The sequence below is a fragment of the Equus quagga genome, chromosome 7, assembly GCF_021613505.1.
Source record: "Equus quagga isolate Etosha38 chromosome 7, UCLA_HA_Equagga_1.0, whole genome shotgun sequence".
In the NCBI taxonomy this organism is placed as follows: domain Eukaryota; kingdom Metazoa; phylum Chordata; class Mammalia; order Perissodactyla; family Equidae; genus Equus; species Equus quagga.
Genome location: NC_060273.1, coordinates 79,001,282 through 79,016,227, shown reverse-complemented (window position 1 = coordinate 79,016,227; position 14,946 = coordinate 79,001,282). Strand labels below are relative to the sequence as shown.

General features: G+C 41.4%; 1 protein-coding gene across 1 annotated transcript in view; it reads left to right on the top strand.

Annotated features, from left to right (window-relative positions):
- The first annotated feature begins 3,796 nt into the window (after window positions 1-3,796).
- UBE2D2 (ubiquitin conjugating enzyme E2 D2) overlaps window positions 3,797-14,946 on the top strand; it is a 48,343-nt gene continuing 37,193 nt past the window's right edge. Inside the window, exon 1 of the mRNA XM_046667239.1 lies at window positions 3,797-4,270. Within this exon, the coding sequence (XP_046523195.1) occupies window positions 4,247-4,270 (24 nt within the window). The 5' untranslated portion in view covers window positions 3,797-4,246. The remainder of the gene's footprint in view (window positions 4,271-14,946) is intronic.

Genomic DNA, 14,946 nt, shown 5'->3' with positions numbered 1-14,946 from the left:
ATAAATCACAGGGGAAATTAGAAACTTTTTTCTTTTCGTTAAGATTGGCACCTGAGCTAACAACTGTTGGCAATCTTCTTCTTCCTTTTTTTTTTTTTATTCTTCTCCCCAAAGCCCCCCAGTACATAGTTGTAGATTCTAGTTGTGAGTGCCTCTGGTTGTGCTATGTGGGACACCGCCTCAGCATGGCCTGATGAGCGGTGGCATGTCCGCAGTGCCCAGGATCTGAACAGGTGAAACCCTGGGCCACCAAAGCAGAGCACGCGAACTTAACTACTCGGCCACGGGGCCGGCCGCTAGAAACTATTTTAAACCAAATGAAAATGAAAATAAAACATAAAATTGTGGGATGCAGCAAAGCAGTGTGCTTTTAATTCTTTATTAGAAAGTGCTTATATTAGAAAAAAGGAGGGGCTGCCCGGTGGCACAGCGGTTAAGTGCACACCTTCCACTTCGGCCGCCCCTGGTTCGCTGGTTTGGATCCCCGGTGCGGACATGGCACCACTTGACACGCCACGCTATGGTAGGCGTCCCACATGTAAAGGAGAGGAAGATGGGTATGGATGTTAGCTCAGTGCCGGTCTTCCTTGGTGAAAAGAGGAGGATTGGCAGCAGTTAGCTCAGGGCTAATCTTCTTTAAAAAAAAGGAAAAGTGTAAAATCAGTGTTCTAAGCTCCCACTTTAAGAAGCTAGGAAAAGAACAAATCACATCCAAAATAAGTAGAAGAAAGAAAATAATAAAAATAAAAACAGAAATCAAAATGAACAAACAATAGAAAAAATACAAGGTCAAAAGTTGGTTCTTTGGAAGAATTAACAAAATTGATAAATCCCTAGCAAGATTTATCAAGAAAAAAACAGAAAACACAAATAACCACCATCAGGCATAAAAAAAGGGTTATCATTATAGATGCTCCAGATAGTACCAGGAAAAATAAGAAGACATTATGAGTAACTAATGCTAATATATTGGACAAGTTAAATGAAATGGACAAATTCCTTGAAAAACACAAATTATCACAATGGACACAAGAAGAAAAAACAAAAATCTGAATAGTCTCAAACTTTTTAAAGAAATTGAATTTATTATCAAACTTTTTCCACAAAGAAAACTCCAGGATCAGATGGCTTCAATGGTGAATTCTACCAAATATTCATTTAAGTAAGAAAAAAAAAAATCAATCCTACACAAACTCTTTCAGAACACAGAGGAGGGAACACTTCCCAATTTATTTTATGAAGCTAGAATAACCTTGATATGAAAACATGATAAAGATATTACAAGAAAAGAAAATTATAAACTGATATCCCTCATGAACATAGACGCAAAAATCTGATTACTATTTGATGCTGCAACTTCATTTCTAGGAGCCTATCCTAAAGAAGCACTCTTAGAGTTGTACAAAGACTAACTACAGGATATTCACTACGGCAATATTTTTAACAGTAAAAATTGGAAACAGCTTAAATGTCCCCCAAAATGTGACCAGTTAAAATATGGTGCATTTATATAATAGAATATGTAGCCCTTCAAATATGGTAGAAATGTGTATTGACACTGGAAAATTCACTATATATTGTTTATTTTAAAAGTAGATTACCCGGGCTGGCCCCACGGTGTAGAGGTTAAATTCAAGGATCAGATCCCAGGCGTGGACCTATACCACTCATCAGCCACACTGTGGTGGTGACCCACAAACAGCGAACACATATAGAGGAAGATTTGGCACAGATGTTAGCTTAGGGCTAATCTTCCTCAGCAAAAAACCAAACCAAAACAAAAGTAGATTACCAAAGATTTCAGGTGCTCTCACCACACACACACACAAAAGAGTTAAGAGATAGATGTTAATTATCTTGACTGTAGTAATCATTTCACTATGTTTATGTATATCAAATCATCATGTTGTACACCTTAAATACAGTCAGTGTTTATGTTTTAAAAAGAGGCAGATTACCAAATAGAATTATGGCATGATCCTACGTTTTTCAAAGAAAAGTGTCTATGTATATTTAAGGAAAAAAGACTTACCAAAAAAGAAAAAGAGGAAGGACATAAACCAAATGTTAAAAATGGTTCATCGTTGGATGATGGGAGTATGGTTGACTTTCCTTTCCTTCCTTTTGCTTATTTATATTTCTTGCAACAAATATATACTGCTTTTCTAATACAAAAAAAATTATTGTTGAACAAAAAATTTTAAAAATCTGACCAATGGGCATTTTTGTAACTCTCCCATCATATACCTTAGGAAGAAAAGATTTGGAGCTGTGGAATGTTCCTCTTCACCTCCAGCCTCAAAGATACCCACCCTGGACGACTGGATACAGTTTTGCCCTCCTTTGACTTACTGAATCCACGGTGGCCCTGCCCTATTGGTCCAACCTTCTCTAGTCAATAGGTGAGGCAGTATTGCTACTGACCTACTGTATGACTTTTGGCAAGATCGTTCCCTTAGGGGCTCTAGTTTCTCCTCTCTAAATTCAAGAGTTAGAATCAATGATCTTCAAGGTCCCTTCCAGATAGAGGAAAGAACACAGCTTAAGAATCAGAAAACCTCAGGGTACACTTGAGAATGTGGCATCATCTCCCAGGAAAACATTCCTTATTGTTCTCCCATATCTCCCGTCAGATAATAAACACCTCCCAGCCCAGGCCTGGTCTTATATCTCACTGGTCCTGGTATAGGGCTGGACACACAGTGGTTGCTCAGTGAATTAGCTTTTTGCTTCCACCTCCTAACACACAACTCCAGGGGGGCCGGCCCAGTGGCACAGCAGTTAAGCGCCCACTATCCCCTCTGCGGGCAGGGAGTGAGGGTGGAGGCGTGGGGGAGGGTGTTTTCCCGGTTAGGACATGGCACTCCTTGTCAAGCCATGCTGTGGCAGTCGTCCCACATATAAAGTAGAGGAAGATGGACACGGATGTTAGCTCAGGGCCAGTCTTCCTCAGCAAAAAGAGGAGGGTTGGCAGCAGAAGTTAGCTGAGGGCTAATTTTCCTAAAACCTGCCCCCCCCCCCCCCCCCCCCCCGCCCCGAATAGGTTTTCTAGGCTTGCTCCTGATGGTGACCTGAAACACAAGATTGGTTTTAACTACTGGAGAATACACCGTCCAAGTTTTTTCTGCGGTAATTGGTACAGTGCTTCTTTGTAGCAATTCCCCAAGCCTCAGCGAGGTCTGGGCACCTCTCCTACGACTGACATGCCAGTGGCTGAGATATTCAAGTTGTCATCCAGCTGGGGCCTTGGTTGGAAAGGCTATCTCAGGGCTGCCCGTGGCATGCTCAAGGAACCACACTCCCGCAGGTGCCCAGGCTGTTACCACCCCGCTTCCGGAAAGCGATCTGATGAGACCCTCTACTACAGGGAAGTACTAGCTTTGCCGCTGTGGAGCTGTGTGACCTTGGACAAGTCCCTTTTTCCTTCGGGAACGTCGCAGTGGGCATAAGTGCCTCTTCCTGAGTCGGTCTATGTTGTGGGCACGGTCAATGATTTGACAAACCATCGCTATTAAACGTTTATTGATCTTCCGCGTGGGGAACCAAAGGAAGATACTCAATGGTATCAGCACGCGAACATCCACGACCCCACGCCACGCTCTCGCGAGACCTCCCAGCGCTTCGCGGCGTCATCCTCCAGGCGGCCGTGGCGGCGACGGTGCGTAAGATACTCACAGGGGCGGCCCGTATCCCTCCGCCGCCGGCGCGGCCCGGCCCTCCCTCCCCTGGCCGCCAATCCCCGCGCCTCCCGACCTGCCCCTCGTCCTGGGCCCACCCCGCGCTCCGGCGGCCCCACCCCGGCGGCGCCGCCCGCCTGCCCGCCCGCGCGTCTCTCCGTCCACCTGCAGCAGGCAGTCCCTCCGCCTGTCCGACCGAGAGGCGCCGGCCGTGCCCGAGGCCTGGGCTGTCGCTCCCCGGCGGAGGGATCCGCGGCGACTGAGGAGGCGGCGCTGAGCTTAAGAGGAAGAGGCAGCTACGACGGCGGCGGCGGCGGCGGTAGCGGCGGCGGCTCGGGCGGCAGCACATAAAGGGGCCGCCGCCGGGTGATGCGGTGACCGCTGCGGCAGGCTCAGGAGCCGAGTGGGCCCCGGCCCTCAGTCCTTCCCGCCGGACCCGCGCTTCCGAACTCCCCATCTTCTCCGGCCGACCCGCGATCACCGAGGCGGCCTCGCGCCCCCTCGCCCCTTCCCCGTCCCTCCCCTGCCCCCGTCCCCGCCCCGGGGGCCGCCGCCACCCGCCTCCCACGATGGCTCTGAAGAGAATCCACAAGGTAAGCGGCCGGAGGTCGACCGTGGGTTCGGGCCGCCAGGCAGGCCAGCTGAGCAGGCTGCGGCCTGCACTTCCCGCCGTCGCCTCCGCCGGGCTCGCGGCCTCTTCAGACCCGGCTGCCGGCGATGGCTCCGCCGGGAGGCCTTCACACCCCACTCCCAGTGATGGCGACCGCGGAGGCCCCGGCGCGCTGCCCGCGCATAGGCCGGAGGTGCGCTCGCCCGGCTCGGCATTTCTCCCCGGTCTCCTTTCTAGGCCTTGCGTGGTGTGGAGTCTCCGGGCCTGTCCTCGGCCGGGGACTGCTGCACTGGAGGGCCATTGTCCGGCCGTGCCGGGAGGGGGGCTGGGGCTGGGGCGTTGGGCGGCCCTCATCGACAGAGGTCGGAAGGGCTCCTCGCCCCATCTGTGCCGGTTCCTCTTCTCTCCTCCACCTGCCCTGGCTCCCTCCACAGAACCCTGAGCTTGGGGCCTGTATCTCAGGCACACGGAGAAAGCCTTTTTGTCCGATCCCTAAGTATTTCTTGAGTTCACTTTACCTCTTGGCGGCCACAGACTTGTGTCCACTCTGTTCATCTAGAAATTGTTAGAATAGGAAGTTCAGAAGGAAAAAAACATGACTCTTGAGGGAGGAGAGTAGTAGAGGGAGAAGCATTTTATTCCTTGAGGTTGCCAAACGTAGTCAGAAACTAACACTTCAGTTTTTGCAGGACTGGATCTAATAGAAAAGCTGTTAAATTGGTAAGTATAGAGGTAGAAACCTGAGCGTTGAAAAACACTGAGGAAATTACACAAAGTTTCCTTTAACAGTCTGTTCACAAAATGGATGTGTTCAGCGAGACCCTTTTAATTTGCGAGGGATTTTGTTAGATTTTTCCATTAGAAAGGATTTTTTACCTTTAAGATGAAGGGTTATTTAGTTATCTATACGGAGGTTTTCCTAATGTTGCTTCTAGTGTATGGGCTTGGCTTAAAATTTAGCGGGCCCCCTCTCTCTCCCCTCATTGTAACCTCTTGGTGGCTCTCACTATCACGTTTTTTCCTTAGAAGTGGGGATTTTCTTTTTTGTTTAGTGTTTCACTTGACTAGTCGGAGAGGCTGTATGAAACCTCTAGCCATTTAGTAAGAGGTAGATCCTGGGATTATCCATCCTCAAGGATGGGATGGAGATGCAAGCGGAAGAGAGCCAGTTTCACTTTGCCTTAAACTCAGTGAAAATGCAGATTGTTGGATAGTTTCAGCCCAGAAATGCAGGAGCACCTCAGTTCAGCAATTGGTTCTCATTTCATTCTTGATCAAAGACCTTTAGTGTGGAATTAATCCCAGTGGTTACTGTAAATTAAGTTAGATCCTTACCAACTTCTTTTGACTTCTTTAATTTCTAACATGGAAAATGGCAGACTTTAGACAGAGCAAATCTTATACTAAAATGAAGCAGGTGGTTTGTTAAAAAAAAAAAAAGCTTGAACCTTAAGCACAGATCTCTTAACCGTTTAAGGGGCAGGAGCACACTGACGGATGGTCACCCAAGTAAAAATATATATGCATTTTTAAGGCATTTAGGAGTTAACCAGGTTCTTATAGAGTCTAATTGGGAAGTTATCAACTTGAGATTATACCTGTAGAACACTGGGCTCTTATTTTAAAACGTGAAGAGGAGTGACTATAATGTATGGTAATTTACAGATCAAGAAATGTAGCCTTTAATCTACATTGATTAATATGTGTTATAAAGATTTTTTCAGAGAGAGAAATAGCACTCAAAACATGCATTTACATTTTTTAATATATTTGCCCCCAGTAATATGGGTTTTTTTGAGTTACTACATATTCACTAGATTTTCTCTAAAATACGCTTTTATAAAAATTTTAATAAGGAAAATCAAGTTTAGACAATGATAATTTGAACTTGTAAAATTCAATATTAACCTTTTCCCCCATGGTTTATAACCTGGAGCCTTCAACAAAGGATGGCTCACCTTCTGAGACTGCCAGGGATTAGAATAATAAAATTTATTTTTGGTATACTAGTCAATAGGATTGTGAAAACAAAATGGGGATCATTTTCCTTTTTCACACTTTTTGTATGTCATCAATTTTAAGTTGAATGCAGACTTACATAGGTATAAATAAGACCAGTTCTATCTTGTCCTTAGCCCTAGTAATGTATCTATAATGGAATCCCCAAAAGACTTACTTTAATTGATCTTAGTCTTGCACCTTCCCAGTTATCATTCTCTGAAAAAATAGGTCTACTTAAATACCCTCTCAACTTTAGATATCATCAACTGCTGCATGTGAGTTCTAATAAAATTTTGCTAAGAACGAATACATTTGACGTGTGACATCTTTAGGTATTCAATATCTTGTTTCTTTGACTGAGGGAAATGGCGTTCTATGAATGACTCCTTTAAATGCCATGTCTTTTTGGGAAAGGCTTTTGATGGAGTTTATTTTGATACACACTTTAGGTTCTCCTGGCCTGTGCTTTAACAGAGTGTATCAAAAAGGGCCATTATGAACATCCAGTATAGTTCTGTGCAGGGATTGAGAGCCTTTGGGATTGTTTGTGTCTATACCAAGTGTCCCCAGCCTGCTATGTTTTGAGGTTTTCTGCTGACTTTATAGGTCTTCAGCTTTGATTTTGATGCTCTAGCAGCACCACCCCCAGCCCTTTTCCAGTTGGCTGCATCTCATCTGTTGTGGGCTGGGAAACCAGATCACGGAGCTTATTAAAATTATGTCTAAAATAAGATCCAGTAGGCTCTGACTGAAGAGGGCTTCATGTGTTCTGTGAACTGTGTGGTGTCTTTGACTGATCAGAGACCTTTTTAACTTCCTGTTTTTCTTCTTTACTTTGTCATACAGATGCTGGAGGCTTTTTGGTGCTCTTAAAGTGCCATAATATTGAAATATAGGGTTAATGTCTTTATTGTTGGGAAGGGTAAAAGGCTGAATATCTTGATTTTTTGAGGAGTTGTAGACAGACCAAAATTAGGTTACTAAAAGCTCTTTTCTTGACAGTAATAGTGCCTTGTACGGTTTAATGGTGTTCTGCTGGTTACAGTTAGCATCTGGTATACATAGCTTTAATGCCAGGATCATCACTTGTTTTATTTTGTTTCCGTGATAAAGATTTTTAAGGCTTGCTTCTTTTAAGTCCCCTCAAGAGACCAAAAAAATTAAATTTCAGTAAAATAAAAGATTTCAAACTCTGTTGTCTATAAAGGCCAGTCACATAACCAAAGTGAGCAAAGACAATTGGGGGGAACTAGAAATTGCATGTGCTATCAGAAGAGGGCAGCTGCTACCCAGGTCCCTCCAAATGTTGCTATTGCCAGGATCTGTGGGCCTAATGTTGCCAGATCTTCCTTTCTTTCTTTCATTTTTTTTTAAAGGGAAGCTGCAGATCCATATTTTTGGCAACCAATTCAAATGTAAAAAACAACACTTTTTTGGTAGCTTGGTAGGCACCAGTTTAATATTACGATTAAAAATAATAGAAGATTGAGGTTCAGTAAGTAATCAGGGTGTAAGGATTAAATTATTTAAACATCGCTTTCTATCTTTTTAAAGATTTCAGAGTATTTAAGTAGTTTTTCATAAGCTTCTAATTAACTCCTTTGCTGAAGTTTTTATGGTTATATATGAGGGAAGGCCAGTTTAGTAGATGCATTGATCCCCTAGTAGAAATTTACATCTTACTCTTAACTTCATTATGATGTATTTCATGTTATGAACCATCTTTCTGTAGACTACATACTTTCAAAATGTCTAAGATTGGGAGATTACCAAAGGATGATTCTTAAGGATATGGGAAAGGAGTTGTAACACTGTAACAGTACTAAATTTAAAAAAAAGATTATTTTAAAATACAGTACTAGAAGTGTGATACCATACATACATTAATATTATCAGAGGTAAGGAGTGAGTGAATTCCAGTCAAAATGATGAAAAAAATTAGCAAATAGTCCTTTGGAGTACTGGGAACTTTAATATAATAAATGATTGGCTGAAGATGGCTGTTTGAATTAGTTGTATCTTAGAAAGCAGACATAACTTCTTAGTCCGAAAGATAAGCTTCTTGAAATCTCTGGGAAGATTTTTTTTTTTTTTTAGAAAAGGATTCTTTGCTTTACAAAGGTTCATTGAATTGAGAAACTTTCTTTGGCTATCCCAGATTGCTCTTTAAATATAATTTAAACAGCCATCTTTGAAGGATAACTGTTAGTAAATCTACATTTTCTTTAAAGTCTCCCAGTGTGTATTACTGTACTACTGACTGACAAAGAGGAAGTTTTGACAAAGTCTAATTCTAGATATTTTAGTTCAGAGAGAAGAGGGCTGCTAAAATATCCTAGTCAGTTCCTACGATAGGAATACCTGACTCATGCCTGATGCTGCCAGGAACCTCTGCGGCCTCATCCCAGAAATGCAGGAGTACACTGTTTTTTCTGTAGAAATAAAGTTTTGGTAGTTAGGTTCTCAGGCTAACCTTCAAAATCATATTAAACTATGACATGGGAAAATAGAGTAGAACCGTTTGTTCTTCTGTCTACAGAGTCAAGTGAGAGTTTAAGTAATAGAATCATAATATGTTAGCACTGCAACACGTCTCAGAGCTACTGTCAGAAAAGGCCATGTGACTTACGGGGCTGGATCAAGAACCTGGATTTCTTGACTGTCCACTGTATTTTCTGGTAGGCCACATACCCTTATGTAGCCGTTAGGTATGTAAATCCAAGAGTGCAATCTTTTTTTCTTATTTGTTTTTTTGTTCAAATAATTGGGTATTTAAATTATGCCCTGGAACCAGATGATCTTTTCCTCAACATTTCTTTTATTGTTGGAGTCTAGTACTCCATAGGACTATTTATTAATTTGTTTCATTATTTTGACTGGAATTCACTCAGTCCTTACCTTTGATAATATTAATGTAATGTATAATATCACACTTCTATGCAAATTTTGGATGTTCTAGCTTCCATATATCTTTCATCAGAGTCAAATGTGTTTTTTTCTTTTCTTTTTTTAATGAGGAGGATTGGCCCTGAGCTAACATCTGTTGCCAATCTTCCTCTTTTTTTTTTCCTCTTTTTTTTCTTTCTCTTTTTCTCCCCAAAGCCTCAGTACGTAGTTGTATATCCTAGTTGTAAGTCATTCTAGTTCCTCTGTGGGATGCCGCCACAGCATGGCTTGATGAGCCATGTATGTAGGTCCATGCCCAGGACCTGAATGGTTGCATCCTGGGCTGCCAAAGCGGAGCGCACAAACTTAACCACTTGGCCATGGGGCCAGCCCCCCAAATGTGTTTTTTAATCTCTCCAAAAGACTAAGAATCAGGGGCCGGCCCGATGGTGCAGTGGTTAAGTTCACACATTCTGCATGGGTGGCCCAGGGTTCACTGGTTCGGATCCTGGGTGCGAACATGGCGCCACTTGGCACACCATGCTGTGGTAGGTATCCCACATATAAAGTGGAGGAAGATGGGCATGGATGTTAGCTCAGGGCCAGTCTTCCTCAGCAAAGGGAGGAGGATTGGCAGCAGTTAGCTCAGGGCTAATCTTGCTCAAAAAAAAAAAAAAGATTAAGAATCATTGTCCTACCTCTTTAAACACTCTATTTTAATGTCAGTAGATAACCTAATTACTTATTCTACAGAGAAAATAGAAATCTTATATGTAAATTATTTGAGGGCTTTCAAAACAAAAACAAAACCACATAGCTGCCGTCTTTAAGAGTATTTGCTTTTATCAGAATTACTGAATCTTTTGAACAACCCTATGAGAATTCTGTTCTCCCCAGATTATATGAGAAAACAGAGACTTAGAGATGTAAACAAACTTGCCTGTGATTATATGGTTATGGTAGGAAGAGCCAGGATTCAGAGGCATGCAGTCTTGACTATAGAGCTGGCCATTGCTCCAAATTTACCTTAGTCATCACTTTTCTTCCCTCTTGTCTCTGGAGAAGCTCACTTTTCCCTTTGCGGAGCTAACTTTTGCTTTCCATCCTGTTCTTTGTTTGTGCCTGGTCCTTGCTTGCTAGTAATTGTCCCTGCTCCCTTAGTTCCAGTCTCTTCTCTAGTAACTCTCCTCAGCATCCAAACTATCCAAGATTTCCCCCATCCTAAAAAAAACAAAAAAACTTTTCAGCTCCCCTCCCTCACTAGAGCTAATTCCTTCCTTTTCTTCATCCCTCCCATCTCTGGCATTTCACTGCCAAAATTCTTGAAAGAATAGTCTATTCACTGTTCTGGGACTGTTTAGTAAGGTCACTGATCATTACTTAATTGCCAAATTCAGTGGATATCTCAGTTTTTATTTAACTTTTGTAACCATTAAGGTGGTTATCACGCATTTCCCTTAGCTTCTGATAAATTGCTGTCTCCTCCTTCCTCATTTCTAATGTTTCCCAACTTTATTAGAACACTTTTCAAACTAATATTATTGATGGATACAAATGAGTTCATGAAATAATGCACACTGGAATTAAAATTGACAGCACAGGGGCTGGCCTCATGGCCTAGTGGTTAAATTCAGTGTGTTCCACTTTGGTGACCCTGGTTCGGTTCCCAGGTGCGGACCTACACCACTCCACTTGTCGGCAGCTGTGCTGTAGCAGTACCCCACATACAAAATAGAGGAAGATTGGCACAGATGTTAGCTCACAGTGAATCTTCCTCAACAACAACAAATAATAATAAAAATAAAATAAAATTGACAGCACAAATGGTGACAGGTAAATTCTTCAAAATGTATAGTCAAAATATCCTAATCACAAAATTAGGTAAATTATTTAAAAGCAAAATATATTAAGATGAAATATCATTCGTTGTCATTTTGTTATAAAGTAACAAACACTTTAAGAATAGTATTTTTCTTGTATAATAAAAGGGATCTTCATCAGGTTCTGTGTTAAATGTGTTATTGTATATTGTTTTCATTACAAAATTTGTTTGAAACAGGTGCACTGTAGCAAAAGAATCCAGACTACAATTTTGCAGTAGTCATGCAGTTAGGCTACTACCAACATTAATTGTCTCATGGACAGACAGGTCACCTGATTTAAAAAAAAAGAGAAGTCTATGCTTTGCTCATGTTTGTTTTAAAATTATCTGACTTTTTGGGTTTAAGAAGCAAAGGACTCTGCTTTTCATTTAAAACTTCGTATTCTAGCTATAAGTACATGGGTAATGAATTAGTATAGTAGAAATATTTAATATACAATAAGCTTTGATTAGATAACTTCTCAACTATGTATTGAATTATGACAAGAAGTAGGTTAGATCAGTGGAGTCAGATAGACAATGCCCATGGTTAAATGCTGTTTGCGCATCACAACACAGATGGACATCATTTGCTTTCTGGTATGCAAATTTCTTGAGGCACGTTATTGCTTTAAATCTGCAGAGATATGTAGTACTTCTTGAAAACATGTATTAAACGTGGATAAAATATAGGACAAAGAATTACTGCTACCTTTATTCCTATGATACATATTAGTAGCTTATGAGAAATACTGTAATTGACAGTTCTAATTGATTCTTCTCAGAATCATTTTCCTTTAATCTGTGTGCTTTTCCTTATACAGAGAATGTCTTCTCACCCTACCCCTCCTCCTTCTGAATTCTTTATTCATCCTTGGAGACCCGACAGAAATGGCTTCTCTGTGAAGCCTGCCCCAGGCATGCAGGCAGTAGGGTTCCACTGCAGAACTGTTTTTTAGTATGTGGACATGATTGATTATTTCCGTCTCTAGACTGAGCTCTCCTGGACAAAGCCCCTGTCTTATTAGTTATATTCCTAGTGCATGATGCATAGTACGTACTCAGTTTTTGCCCACAACATTCAGCAAGTGCCAGTGGCAAGTGGTGTGGTGGGAAAAAAATAGTAGGATTTTGGAGCCGCATTGCCTACTGAGTCATGTTCTAATCCTGTAGCCTTAGGCAGGTCACTTCCCTGATTTTCTTTAGCCCCATCTTCCTGGTCTGTGTAATGGGGATAGTGTCGCATACCCTGCAAGCCTGTTGTGAATGAGTAGGAAGAAAATATGGACTACATAAAAGGTAGTTTTTAGTGTTACTTGTCACTGTAACTTAACTGCCCAGTAATGTTGACCATGGAATTGGTAGAATCTTGAAATCTTAGGTCTCAGTGTTAAGTGTCTTTTTAGCATTTCACTTCATTGCCACCCCAATCAAAAAGAAAAAGAAAAAAAAAAACATCCTGATGTTGTAAAAGTAATGTTTTATAACATTTCTAAATGGAAGAGGACTGAATTCCAAATTTTTTCTTTAACAAACTTCAACGTATTGTTACCTTAATATGTTTCTAGTACATGTGATATTTTTGTAGGTCTAGAAGTAAAAACAGTTCTCTTAACATTATCTTGTAATAGAAGTATCTGCTGCTGTCCTTTGAACACTTCTGCCCAACACCTGTAGAGCATCATGCCAATGAAAGTGGTAGCACTCCTTTGCCAGCTTCTTAGGGGCTTATATCAGATAAAAAATTTTGAAGTTAAGTTTTACAGAAGCCATGATGAAATCAGTTTAGAAGTAGACTTCTTAAAATAATAGTATACTAACAGGAATGGGTGATTCTCTTTAGATTAAATGTCCTCTTATTTATACCATCTATATTAGTTTCATAGGGCTGCTGTAATAAATTACCAAAAACTGAGTGGCTTAAAATAACAGAAATCTATTCTCTCTCAGTTCTAGAGGCCAAAAGTCAGAAATCAGTGTATCAGCAGGGCCACACTCCCTCTGGAGGCTCTATGGGATAATCTTTCCTTGCCTCTTCCAGCTTCTGGTGGCTGTTAGCTTCCTTCTTTGTGGCCACATGATTCCAGTCTCTGGCTTCATCCTCACATTACCTTCTCCTCTGAGTGTGTGTCTTCTCTTTTATCTATTATAAGGACACTTGATATTAAATTTAGGGCTCACTCAGGTTAATCCAGGGTGATCTTATCCCAAGATCCTTAATTTAATTACATCTGCAAAGACCCTTTTTCCAAATAAGATAACATTCACAGGTCCCAGGAATCAAGATGTGCCACATATCTTTTTGGGGACCATTCAATCCTATGTACCATCTAATCACCAAATTGTAATAAAATGACTGCTGTAATTGCCACTGGGCTTTTCTGGTTTGGCTTTTTCGTTTGTTTTGACGTTCTAAAATTTTGAAACAATCTCAAACATACAGAAAAGTTGCAAATATAGTACCTAGAACATTTTTTTCTCTAACTATTTTAGAGTAAGTTGTTAGTATGATGCCTCATCAACCCCAAATACTTTAATGTGTATTTCTTACAAACAAGGACATGCTGCTACATAATCACAATACAACCATCAGTATTAGGAATTTCCATTGACATCTTACTGCCATCTAATCCTCAGACTCCTTTCAAGTTTTACCAGTTGTTCCAGTAATGTCCTTTATAGGAAAGGATCCAGTCCAGAGCTACACTGAATTTAGTTATCTATCTTTAGTCTCCTTAAATTCCTTAGCCTTTCCTTCACTTCATGACCTTGACACTTTTGAAAATTACAGTCCAGTTATTTTGCAGAATGTCCCGCAGTCTGGGTTTGTCTGATGATGTTTCTTCCTGATCAGATTTAGGTCATGCATCTTTTGCAGGAATGTCACAGAAGCAATACTGTGTCCCTCTCTTTGCATCCTATCAAGTAGTGCATGGTTTTGGTTGGATTCTTTTCACTGCATTATGTCAGGTGGTATGCACTTACAGTTTGACCCACTACTGAGAATTTTCACTTCTATCACTTGATTAAGGTGATGTCTATCCGAGTTTCCTCCTATAGAATTATTCTTTTTCCCTTTATGATGAATAAGTAATTTGTTGGGAGACACTTTGAGAATATGTACTTACCCTGTTTGTGTTATTTATCTATTGCTGCATAAGAAAGTACCCTGAAACTTAGCTGCTTAAAACAAGAAATATTTATTATCACATAGTTTCTGAAGATCAGGAATCTGAGAATGGCTTATAGCTGGGTGGTTCTGGCTCAGGGTCTTTTTTGAGGTTGCACCCAGCTGTTGCCTGGAGTTACAGTTCTCTGAAGGCTGGAGGATCCCCTTCCAGGCTCACTCCCATGGTTGTTGGCAGATCTCAGTTCCTTGGGGGTTGTTGGACTAACGGCTTCATTTCCTCTCCACCTGGGTCTCTCTATAGGGCTGCCTCAGTGTGCTTGCTTCCCTCAGAGTGATCCAAGAGAGAGAGAGCAACCAAATGAAAGCCCACAGTATCTTTTATAACCTAATCTCAGCAGCAGCATACCGTCACTTCTGCCATATTCTGTTGGTCTCAGATCCTCCCTGGTACAATGTGGGGGAGAGGACTACACAAGGGTGTGAATACTATAAGTAAAGGATCATTAGGAGCCATCTTGGAGTTTGGGTACCACACTGTTATTCAAAATTTTTAACTTTTTCATTTTTTTTTAATTAAGGTTATAAAAGTTAACATCCTTGTGAAATTACAGTTGTATATCGTTATGAGTCATGTTGTAGGTACACCACTTCACCCCTAGTGCCCTCCCCCCACCCCCCTTTCCCCTGGCAACCACCGATCAGTTCTCTTTGTCCATATGTTAACTACCACCTGTGAGTGGAGTCATACAGAGTTCGTCTTTCTCTGTCTGGCTTATTTCAC